Below are 12271 nucleotides of genomic sequence, written 5' to 3'. Positions count from 1 at the left end.
ATGTTCATTCTACATGTTCATCTTCCGAAATATATTTCTCTTCTTTTTACTCCCCTCCCACTTTTCCAACCCCAAATGTGATCAGGCAGATACAAATACACAAAACATACAGAAATTGTTTTGTTCCATTTATGCATTTATTTATTTGATAATTCAAATATTTTATGCAAATGTTGAGTTGTTGTTGAAAACATTTTTAAAAGCCATATGAAGATATTTGCTTTTGCATACACTTTTGTTGATGACTGTCCAACCTAAGGTGAAACATTAGATGGTCGTGTTGTGTTTCAAATATTTTCAGATATTTTATTAGAAAGTTAGTGTTTTTTAAAACACTTTCTATTGCATCTTGTGAAAATTCTTGGAAGCAATTCCAGTCAGCAAGGATACGTAGATACAGAAATTCTTCAATAGAAGCCATAGGACCAGTATCTTCTACAGCACAGTGGGCGGCAACAGCCATAACCATAGCTACCATAGCCACAGCCATAGCCACAGCCATAGCCACAGCCATAGCCACAGCCATAGCCACAGCCATAGCCATAGCCTAGGCCTCCATAGTATCCTCCATTGTAACACATGTTGTCAGGAGTGGGATGTTCAGAGGAAGACAGGTAGCAGGTTCTTTAATCTGGATGTCACAATCTGCTAACTGCCTTTTATATACCTGGTTGTTTAACAGGGAAAACCACAGGCATTGTAGAGTCACACATCTATTTACTGTACTTCTTAAAATACAGTAAGTGCCAGGTTTTACTAGATGAGCAAACAAGGAGGTGTAACTGACATAATTATGCTCTGTGTCAGAATCATATTCAAAACATGGGTGCCAAAATCAGGGTTTGATTTTATTTTCAAGACTATCTCATTCTAAATTTAGTTTATTGTGTTCATGTGATCTGACCCTGTTACACAATACAAATAAATAAGTTGTCTACTCTTAGTATCTATTTCCTTTACACAACTTCATACTTAAAATTTCTTGTGTTTTCTTTCTTTTTGCTTGTTTTGTTATTATACAATATATCTTATCACTATGAATACATTTCCAGGGCCTTGCTAATAAAGCATGATCTGGTTACTGGTTATATAATTGGCGACTTGTAGTACATCTTATCAAACATATTTTCAGTTATTTTGGATGCAATTTTACATATCTTGATTTAACTATTTTTAGAAATATATCAATGACCATGTAATGGTCAGACAATTTGATGTGTGCTTCTCTTTGCCCCATGTCTCATATGGTAGCATTTTAGATGTAACTGAAAGATATCTCAGGTGGGTCAGGTGATCCAGCATCAGCATTTAAGTGTAGTTTCTTTAGTTTAATTGATATTTACATTGGCTTTTAAAATGGCTATACAGCTACCTCGAACAGTAACTTGTCTCTTGAATAACTTTTGGAGACATTCTGGGATTATACTTCAATTGTAAAGACTTTGTCTAGTATGAATAGAATGAGTGATGATACCAACAGCATTGTTCCCCTTAAAATGTACCTGAATTCTTTAAAAGGGAATAAAAAAAGAGAGCTATGCACTCTTTCTTTGTCTTTCAGTTTGTAGCTGCTGAACAAAGATTTGGTGTAAACAATGAAATCAAATCATGAAAAATATATAATACCCATTTATTCCCATATATTTAAATAAAACACAATAATCTAGTTAAGATACATACAGGTATCATTATATAGTCTGAGCCAGTTAAATGCATTAAAACATATGTATGTACATATAGATATATGCATATAACCACAATTCATGAAATAAAGGCTATAAATTTGAAGGTGACCAAGGATGGGTACATGGAAAGTTTTGTAGGGATGAAGGGAAAATGGTATAATCATATTATAATCTCAAACTGCAAGTAACAGTAAAAGAAAAAATAAAACAACTATTGAAAAATAAAATCTCTCTTTGATAGTCAAAGAGACACATCTGTAGGTAAGATACCAGTGCTCAAATGTAGAAACTAAAGAATTTCAGGTGTGGCTTCCCCTTTTACTTTACAGAGCGTGGCTCCATAAATAACCCCATATTAAGTATGGAAGGAAGAGCCCAAAGAAGCACACTTTTATAGGCCATAATGCTGTAAGTAAAGAACCACAGAGATTCCATGAGAAACTCTGAAAACTGGTAAACATTTTGAGCCTTAAAAATCAGGCTATAAAATCAACATACAAAGAATCAGCAGCAAAGTCACATATCACTAATGAGCTTGTCAAGAAACCAAAGAAGGAGCAAGATCAGAACCCCACTTGTGGGCACACTCAAGAATCCCTTAAAAAAACACCAAGCTGGAAGCCATAATATATCCTCAGAGGGCTTTATAAAGACCTGTGCAGGCTGTGAGCTTGCTGCTTTAGTCCCTGAGTTCATGTGAGCTTTACTCAGTTGATTTAGAGGGACTTGTTCTCCCAATATCCTCTATCCCCTCTGGATCTTATGCATTTTCTGCCTTCTCTTATTTTCATGGGGTTCTCTGATTTTTGAAGGAAGAATTTGATGGAGACATTCCATTTAGAGATGAGTGTTTCAAGGTTTTTCATTCTGAAAAATGTCAGCCCATGGGTATTTGTATTTGTTCCCATCTGCTTCAGGAAGAAACATCTGAGGATTCCTCAACAAGACACTGGTCTAGGAGTACATCAAATATCTTTAGGAGTCATTTTTATCACTATGTGTATTTTCAGACCAGTATTATTTTATTTTATCCTAAGTCCCTGGGCTATCTAGTCTCAGGTTCTCGGTCACCCAAGTAGTGACAAATATGAGTTCCATCTTATAGAATGGGCCTTAAATCAAACAGTCTTTGTTGGTTAATCCCACAAGCCTTGTGCCACTATCACCCTAAGCATACCTTGAAGGCAGTATACCATTGCACGTAAAGAGTTTAGCCTGGTATTCACATTTCTCTTTTGAGATCATGCAGAGTATGTTCCTGTATCAAAGATGCTGGAATGAATGAGTGAAGGTTCAACGAGCACCAGCTTGACATCTATATCTTCAATGAGTTCTGTAGGCGTTCTCATTAGTAATGAGGTCATGTTGTCAGTTTGTAGACAGTCTTCTCTTGGTCCCTTTTCATTCTTTTAGTTTGTCTTGTTCTATTTTTATGTGATAGTTTTTTATTTCATTATATTTTATTTTGTTATAGTTCTAAAATTGAATGAATTTAATGAATGCAACTCTAACCACTATGGTTATTTTAAAAACTGAAGTGTCACTTATACCTGTAGGAGTAGCACAATTGTTTTTTTTTCTCCAGTAGAGTTACACTGGGTATGTCCATTACTCCAGGACAGGCCTTATGTTCAGTAGTTGTTGACAAACATATAATTATATTCCATAGTATTTGGAGTATGCGTTTTTATTTGGTTAGAGTTGGGTGCTATTTTTTGTTTGGGGGTTGTTTGTTCTGGGCGGTTGTGCTTTTGTCTGATTTTTGATAAAGGACTAAAAGTTGGGTAGGAAGGGGAAGAGGACTTGGAGGGTATATTAAACTATTTAAGTTTTAAAATTTGTTTTAAATAATAAAAAATAAAAATGAATCTTAAAAAAAGAAACAGAAGAATTGTACTCATAAAGTTTATAAATTATCTTGTCCTAAACCAAAGTATATTACCTCTATAATGAAAACTTTAGAGAACTGAAGAAAAACTGAAAACACTAAATAATTGAATGATATCCTATGATCAGGGGTTATAGAATTAATGATTCAAGAAGAACTATATGTACTAAATTAATGCACAGATTTAATGTAGTCTTTATTAGAGTTTTAATTATAATGTTAGCAGAATTAGACAACACAACCCTAAAATCATGAAATCTAAGAGCTCTCTAATATTGAGAAGAATGTCAAGGAGAGAGAATGATGTTGAAGGCATCATAATACCTGATCTCAAAGTATTCTTCAGAACCATAGTTAATGACACTAAATGTCACTGGCATAAAAACAGACAAATTGTTTAGTGGAAAAGAAGAAGCCTAAGGGCAAAATCCATAGCACCATGGTTACTTAATTTTTGACAAGAATATCAATAAAAGCTACATAGCAAAAAGTCTCTTGAGCAAATAGTGGTGGGAAAACACAATACATATGTGTAGAAAAAAGAAATTAAAATATGGTCTCAAAAGGGACCCAAAAATCTTAATTTTAATCCTTAAAATTTGAGAAATTTAGTGGAAAACAAAAGTAAGATTTTCGAGATGAATTTTCCTGACAGAACTGCAGTGGCATCTGCATGATGACATGATAATACAGAACAGCATGAAAGCAAAGCAAAACAACAACAAAAAGCCTCTTGCACAGCCAGTGCCAGAATAATGAAATGTGGGAGAAGGTTTTGGCATCTACTCATCAGATCAGTGATTAGTATCTTTCATACACGAAATGTTATTACACTTGAGACTAAGAATAGTGGTCAGAGGCAGGGAAATAACAAAATTAATTAGGTAATGCCAAAATACAACTACAGGGGATATACTTTCTTTTCACACAGCTAAGTACTGTGTCTTTGGGTTTAGCCAATATTTGTATTACAACATCGCCTCAGAGGGGATGACAGATGGCTTGGTTATTAAAGGGCATGCCATACACCCAAGAGAAAGAAAATCCATAGAAATAGACAACCTTTTATGTATCCAACTAAGGATGCTCTGTACAACAGAATAATCATCTGTACACAAGTCAGGGTGTTCTCTATAATACAATAATTACATGTACACAAGGAGAGAGAACATGTGCTTCAGACAGGGTGTTAACACACAAAATTGGTATGGGATACACACAGCTAAACAGCCAAAGGAAATAAACTGATGCTAAAATGAGCAGACAATTCGAACAGATATTTACCAAAAGACAAGATACAAATGGCCAAAAAGATATAATAAGGTGCTATTCTGCTAATAACCCAGAGACACCAATCAAGAACAAGATGAGATTGCAGTTTATAGCTGTTAGACAATTCATATTGGAATGAAGAGAGATTAATGACACAAACCTTGTGGAGAAAAGGGCACCCTTCTCCACTGTGAGAGGAAATGTGAGTTGGTACAGCCATGGCAGATACTAGCGTACCATGTATCATCCCCTGAAACATATATAATAGATATATATAAATTATATATAAGTACATATACTTATATGTAACATATTTTATATATACTAAGTATATAATATATACTTATAACAAAATATACATATTAATATATATACACATATATAATTATGTGTGTGTGTGTGTGTGTGTGTGTGTGTGTGTGTGTGTATGCCTAGGTGTATGTGATAGGAAATAGAGGTCATGCTACTGCATTTACCTAAAGGAAATCCAATTCACCTCAAAGTATTGCTCACACTAAATAGTTTATAGTTCCATTGTTCACAATAGCAAAGGTATGGAGCTAATGTGTATCAGCAGATATGTTTTTCTTTATTTCTATCATTTCATTTCCCTCCCCCTCCTTTCTTTCCTCACCATTTTCCTCTTTTTATCAAGCTCTAAGTCCTTTTACCCATCCTTTTATGCCTCACCCTCTTTTCCTCTGTGAACATACAATGTGGCCCAACAGATACAAATGGACAGACATATGAAAACAGATGAAATACATTTAATAAAGTACAAGAAAGCAATATTCTCAGTGGAAAGTTTATTTTTTGGAAAGTTTATTTGATAATACTTATATTTTTATATCCAGGTTGAAAGTCATGTTTGATCATATGGAAAAGGTGTTTTAAAGATGATGCCAAACTGCAAGTGCTCAGGCAATCCAGTTGAAAGTGAGGGCATAAATTGAAGACACTACATTTCATGTTTTTTTTATCAGATATTATTTTATAAAGTTAGAATATTTGAAATTATTTAAGAGTTCCTGACGTGATGAAGTTTTTGAAATTATTTAAGAGTTCCTGATGTGATGAAGTTTGTAAGCACTTCAATAAGACCAACATTCTGGCCAGCTGCAGAAACTCCTCAGTAGAAACCATAGGACCAGTACCTTCTACAGCAGAGTGGGCGGCAGCAGCCAAAACCATAGGCACCGCAGCCACAGCCATAGCCACCATAGCTACAGCCACAGCCATAGCCACAGCCATAGCCATAGCCACAGCCATAGCCCTGGCCTCCATAGTAGCTGCTGTAGTAACACATGATGTCAGGAGTGGTCAGTTCAACTGAGGATTAGTAGTGTGTTTCTTTAGTTTGGATGTCACCATCTGTCAAGGGCCTTTTATATGGCAGGGTTATTGTTGGGGAAATCACAGGCATTGCAGCTCCACATATCTCACTGCCATGCATCATAAAACATTGAGCGTTGTGAGGTGCTGGACACACAAGGCTGCATAACTGAGATAATTGTGCTCCTATGTGACTCCACAGTCAAATCGTGGGATCTGATTTATTTTTCAACTCTTCACACCATTCTTTATAGTAGATTAGTGAATACAAAATGTGATTCTGTCAGATGATATATGTCACCACAGTTTTCTCCATTTTACATTTTTTTAAAAATTTAATTGTACTAGAGAGAGAAGAAGATTGATTTTTTTCTTCCATTTTGTCTTGTTATTTCAGAATGAAATTTTACATTGAAGCGTAAGTTTCTTGAGCCTTCCTCAAGAACAATTGGTTAAGTTATTTGTTAACTTGGTGGGCATTTCATATCTTATATTGATATATTTGGCTTTTTTTCTTAAGCATTCTTGATTATACATTGCTTTAAAATCAGCAGAAAATAACATTTTACATACACATACAGAATTTGTTACATGCTATCTTTTGGGAGCGCATGTGAAGGTCTTGTAGGTGAAACTGTAAAAGGCATCATGGGTGAACCAAGGTAAATATTTATAAACTTCTTTTTAAATCATGGTCATGAAAGCTTCACAGAGAAATCATAGCCATGTAACTTTATGAGTTTATCCAACAGCTTGAGTGGATTAGTACTTGCTGCGCAAGCATAAAGGCTCAGCTAAATCCCCACAACCCATATAAAACATTGGGTGTATTCATATTCAATACCTAAGGGCTACACAGGTACAGAGACAATTTCATGGGAATAAAGTTGTTAGACAGCGCAGAGAACAAAACAGTGTTTTCATGTGGCAACTACACACATCCATTCATCTACACAAACACATCTGTACTTACACCATACACATACATGACACAAAATTCACAGACACACACAGACACACACAGACACACACAGACACACACAGACACACACACACACACACACACACACACACACACCACACATGAAGAAAGGGCCCATCTCTGAAATCATACATAAAAAAATTAAAGAAAAAGGACAGTTCTTAAAGTTAAATCTACAAAACTACTATAGCATTGCATGAGGTATTGCAAGCAGGATGCATATTTGAGAATTCAAATCTAACATCCAAAAATTATGTGGCATTTCACTTTTAGGTTTCATTTAGCTCATTCTTTGTCTCCATTCTTTCTGCTGCAATTTTCAAAATTTCATCCACCCTAAAAGTTACATTATGTTTCATTGCATAAATACAGCATAGATTTATTATACACTTATCTGTAGATGGACGTCAAAGCAGTCTGTTTTCTGGAAACATTGAATAGATCATTGACAGTGACTGATAACAAGATTAGAGACGTTTGTGTATATTGTCAATCCTGATAAACCTGGATCAGGCAGTAGATCTATTTCTAGGATCATTTTTTTTTCTTTGAGGAATGTTCACATAGGTTTTCACAGTGGCTGTACAAATTTGAACTCCCAACAACTGAAAATAAATGTTTCCCCTTCTCTAAATCCACACCAGCATTTTGTAGCCAATTGTGCTTTTCTTTCATTGTTTTATTTATTTACATTTCAAATGTTGTACTTTTCATTCTGACTGAGGTAATGAGAAATCTCAAGGTAGTTTTGGGTGTTTGATGATATTCTTTATGTGAATGATGGTGTTCTTCACTGTACAGAGATTTTTAGTTTTATGACATCATATTCATATGTTGATGGCTTAAGTCTTGAATTACTGTTGTCCTTTAACTGAAATCCTTTTCTGTATCACTAAGGTCATGTGCTATACTTTCAGATTCCGTTTTCAGTGTGTCTATTTTAACATCAGCACATGCAGTTTAAATTACTATATCTCGTTAGAGGTCAAGATATCAATGGGTCAATGTATATATGTACGTGGTAAGTGCTCTCCATGGGGTTGAGATAGAATGCAGTAGTATCAGTGGTTAAACGTTATAATGGAACAAGAGGTTTAAGTAGTCTGGATGGGGAAATGCAGAAAAGCATCATAAATAACACTAGAACCTTACAAGAATGTTGTATGGAAATCTGCTGGTCACTGTAGAAACTTGCATTCCAAATTTATTTCAAATGAAGTAACACTATAATAGGGCAACAACACCTATACTGGATAGAGCAGGATGACAAGTAAAAATGCTAGAGACAGAAATATGACATCCATTTAGGAATTCTTGACTAGCGTAGGCCCATATACCTCTAAGAAATTGCAGGCTACAACCAATGCTATTTGTTTATTCTTGAGAATCTGCCCATGAGACCTTGTTGATGAAAACATAGTTGAGTCACAAAACATGGGGAACTCAAGCTGGACCTGGCCTCGAAGCTTCACCACCATTGTGAAGCTTTCACAGTACTGAATGGTAGTATGCTCACTGCTGGAAGATAAATTACATGATCATTTTTTTAACTACATCTGAATTCTGTGAGCTGGAAAAAAATGACTGGACATGTATACAGCTGTAATAGAAACATGAACAGCTTGGCAGTAACCTTGCCCTTTCTAATTGAATTTAAGTTTACCTGACAGATATGTAGTCAACCAGGAGCCATTATTTGGACAAGAACCTGCAAATTGACCCCAAGGAAAATCCTACTTGTAGTATTCTGATAAATAGACCCAGTTTTAGAAAATACTCCTAAGAATATTGTTATAGATGGTGATTATCACAGAGTTCCAAATGATAGAGGACACAGAATAAGAATGAGATATGCTACTGGAGGAAACAACTGGTAACTACAAGGAAACAGTGTTTTCCCAACACAATAGGTGGTTTTGTTTGAGAAGTCACACAGGATGTGACAGCACACAAAAACCCCTATTCAAGTTCAAGTCAGAAAAATTCCAACATGGTATGGGCAGTGGTCATGCATTCCTACTTGTAGTGAAGGAGCAGTAGTCATTTGGTATCTATTAGAATATTGAGAGACAGCTACTTTAGCAGTGTGGTCCTAGATAGGCCAACTATACTTCAATTGACCTCTACGCATCCTAGAAAATATAAGGATCATAAATTGGACCTGGTGTGTTTAAGGGGAACAAGAAGAGGATATAAAGTTTGAATATAATGGGTAAGTCTGAGAAGAGAAGGGAAAACATGAGTTTTATTCAAAAATGTTTCATGACATTCTCTAAGAAAAAATAGTGTAAAAGGCATTTTGTTTATTCTCTGATAACATTGATGTGGATTCAAAGGCTTGAGCAACTGAAAGAATATAGAAAACACCTGATTGTACTCATGTAAAAGGTTCTGGATAGTAGGACAAACAGACTATTCTATACAAAGAATAATGACTCAAAAACCAAAATTCATGTGAAATAGTCACAGATAAACAGCGTGAAGAAAAGTAATTGGTATTAGAATGAGTAGAGAGTCATCATATTAAGTTTCCTAAAAAAAAAGAACCCAGATGACCAATGGTGAATTTTCAAAATTTTAATTCAAAGTCACAATGATATGGTCCCATACAGTTATTAATAAACTGAATACTAGAAAGAAAACGTGTGTTAGAGATCATGTGAAGTAAAGTAAAGTCTGTACACAGTGAGATTGTATATGGTGATGCTCATGGTAGAGGATACTGTGGAGATTTAGAGAACTAACTTATGTTAGTTTTTAACATTTAAGTTGTAGGCAAAAGGATTTGCTCTCAGAGAAATACCTGTACTCCCAAATTCATAATGACATCATAATAACAGAAATATAAAGATACTAAAACTGTCTACCGATAGAATGTTTAAAGTGCAAGTTCTCTGCCCCATCTTTCTCTCTTTCCTTCTCCATTTAATATTCACATTTGTTCACAAACAATCACACATTTACTACCAGATATAAATTCACAAACATACAACTCATGTTTAGTAAAACAATAAAAGCAAAGTATTTTCAAGGAAATAGTTTATTTTAAAGCATATGCATATAAGTACATGAGTAGATCACATTTTACAAGGCATTCTGCTGTCAGTAAAGAGCTTTGCTGTAACTATCATGCAATCAAATTAAAGAAGGGGAATTGGGTAGGCATGTTGTGTTTTATGTATTATTCTTCAGATAATATAAATTAAGATTGGAATTTATGAAGATATTTAAGAACATCTAAAGTGAAAAATGTTGAAGTGAGCAGCTGCTGAATCGCCTCAGTAGAAGCCACAGGACCAGTACCTTCTACAGCACAGTGGGCGGCAGCATCCATAACCATAGCCACCATAGCCACAGCCATAGCCACCATAGCCACAGCCATAGCCACAGCCATAGCCACAGCCTAGGCCACCATAGCCATAGCCCAGGCCTCCGTAGTAGCTGCCGTAGTAGCACATGGTGTCAGGAGTGGAATGTTCCGAGGAAGACAAGAAGTAATTTCCTTGAGTCTGGGTGTCACCATCTGCCAAGGGCCTTTTATACACCTGGGTTGTTGTTCAGGGAAACCACAGGCATCATAGGGTCACATGTCTCTGCACTGTACTACAGAATACTTCATGAGCATTGTGATTTACTGGGCACACAATGCTGCATAGCTGAGATTCTTGTGCTCCTACTTCAGGATCTCATGGTCAAAAAGGATCTGATAGCATTTTCAGATCTGTAGGTCATTCTTCATACAGTTTACAGAGTGCCAGGCATTAATCATTGCATAGTTATCTTCTTTTTACATATGTTACCAATGAAAGGTCAGTTTTTTCCTTCATTTTTTTATTTTGAGTGAATCTTATCTTGAGGTTTATGCTTTTTGAGTCTTTCTCATAATCAATAACTTAATTTTTAGTTATGTTATTTGTTTATTGTGTGCAGTTGGTCTCATAATAATCAGTAGAAAATATAAGACAATTTGTGTTCACCAGCTATATGTGTTATAATCCCTTTTAAAACCCATCTGAAGTTCTTATATGTGAAACTGTGATGGACATTATGGTTGAGTGAGTGAACCAGTGTAAGTATTGATGCACTTCACTTTAAATCATGGTCAAGCTAGCTCTGCAGAAAAATCATGGATATAAAACTTTTTGAGTTTAACTAATAGCCAGGCAGATGACTGCTTGCTATGCAAGCATGAGAATTAGTTAAAATTGGTTAAAAATGGATCTCAAGAATCCATTTTAAAATCTGTGTGTATTCAAATTCCTACACTGCACTGTGTTTTGTGTTAGATACTAGAGGGTTGCAATAATTACTAATTGTCAATCTAGCTTCATGTTTCACGAAAGAGCCATTTCATTTTAACAAAATTAGTTCATAGAGCAAAGAACAAGGCACAATATATCTATTTGGCTTCTACACACATCTATCATCTACTATAATACATTTGTGTTTATTCTACACACATATATAACACTAAATACATGCATTCATACATACATATACACATACTGACATATATATTCACATATATTTTATTTTATACACATACACAAATTCCATGGAAAATTCCTAGGATATGCATATATAGCAATCACAAATGTTTACATGAGAGTCCCACTAAAGTCATATAGGAAAGAAAAACAGGGCCTAGGGAGATGGATCTGTGGATAAGAGCGTTGGCTGCTCTTCCAGAAGTCTTGACTTCAAGTCCCAGAAACTATATGGTCGGGCTTACCACCAGCTGTAATAGGATCTGATACCCTCTTCTGATGTACATGAAGATACAGCTAACATATACATAAAACAGAAATAAATTAATCTAATAAAACACAATTTAAGACATCCTTAAGAGAGACAAACATATATGTCAATCCATAAACTTCTACATTATATATGGTATTCTAAAGGGAATACAGATTTGAAGATTTCAAGTTCACATCCACATAATCTGTGACATTTGATTTTTAGGTCAATTAACTCACTGACCCAGCTCCATCCATTCAGCTGCAATTTACACAATTTCACTTTTCTTATAAATTATGTTCAATTGTGTAAATGGAACATGACTTTGATATACATTTATCTGTAGCTGCACATCAAGGCTATCTGCATGGC

At 35.1% G+C, this 12271-nt stretch overlaps 3 protein-coding genes across 3 annotated transcripts; all 3 read right to left on the bottom strand.

The window, feature by feature from the left end:
• Window positions 1-407: 407 nt before the first annotated feature.
• On the bottom strand, window positions 408-581 carry LOC102551852 (keratin-associated protein 20-2-like). Its single transcript, XM_063270847.1, has one exon. It carries the CDS (start codon window positions 579-581, stop codon window positions 408-410), a length of 174 nt encoding a protein of 57 aa, XP_063126917.1.
• Window positions 582-5974: 5393 nt separating this feature from the next.
• LOC102551771 (keratin-associated protein 20-2-like) lies at window positions 5975-6151 on the bottom strand. Its single transcript, XM_063270965.1, has one exon. It carries the CDS (start codon window positions 6149-6151, stop codon window positions 5975-5977), a length of 177 nt encoding a protein of 58 aa, XP_063127035.1.
• Window positions 6152-10437: 4286 nt separating this feature from the next.
• LOC102551679 (keratin-associated protein 20-2-like) lies at window positions 10438-10617 on the bottom strand. Its single transcript, XM_063270964.1, has one exon. It carries the CDS (start codon window positions 10615-10617, stop codon window positions 10438-10440), a length of 180 nt encoding a protein of 59 aa, XP_063127034.1.
• Between the last annotated feature and the right edge of the window lie 1654 nt (window positions 10618-12271).

This window comes from Rattus norvegicus, chromosome 11, assembly GCF_036323735.1.
Source record: "Rattus norvegicus strain BN/NHsdMcwi chromosome 11, GRCr8, whole genome shotgun sequence".
NCBI classification, from domain to species: domain Eukaryota; kingdom Metazoa; phylum Chordata; class Mammalia; order Rodentia; family Muridae; genus Rattus; species Rattus norvegicus.
This window is presented reverse-complemented; position numbering and strand designations above follow the sequence as displayed.

What these genes read in the sequence shown, in the direction of transcription:
- LOC102551852 (XM_063270847.1), bottom strand. Translation starts at nt 581, where the DNA reads ATGTGTTACAATGGAGGATACTATGGAGGCCTAGGCTATGGCTATGGC.
- LOC102551771 (XM_063270965.1), bottom strand. Translation starts at nt 6,151, where the DNA reads ATGTGTTACTACAGCAGCTACTATGGAGGCCAGGGCTATGGCTGTGGC.
- LOC102551679 (XM_063270964.1), bottom strand. Translation starts at nt 10,617, where the DNA reads ATGTGCTACTACGGCAGCTACTACGGAGGCCTGGGCTATGGCTATGGT.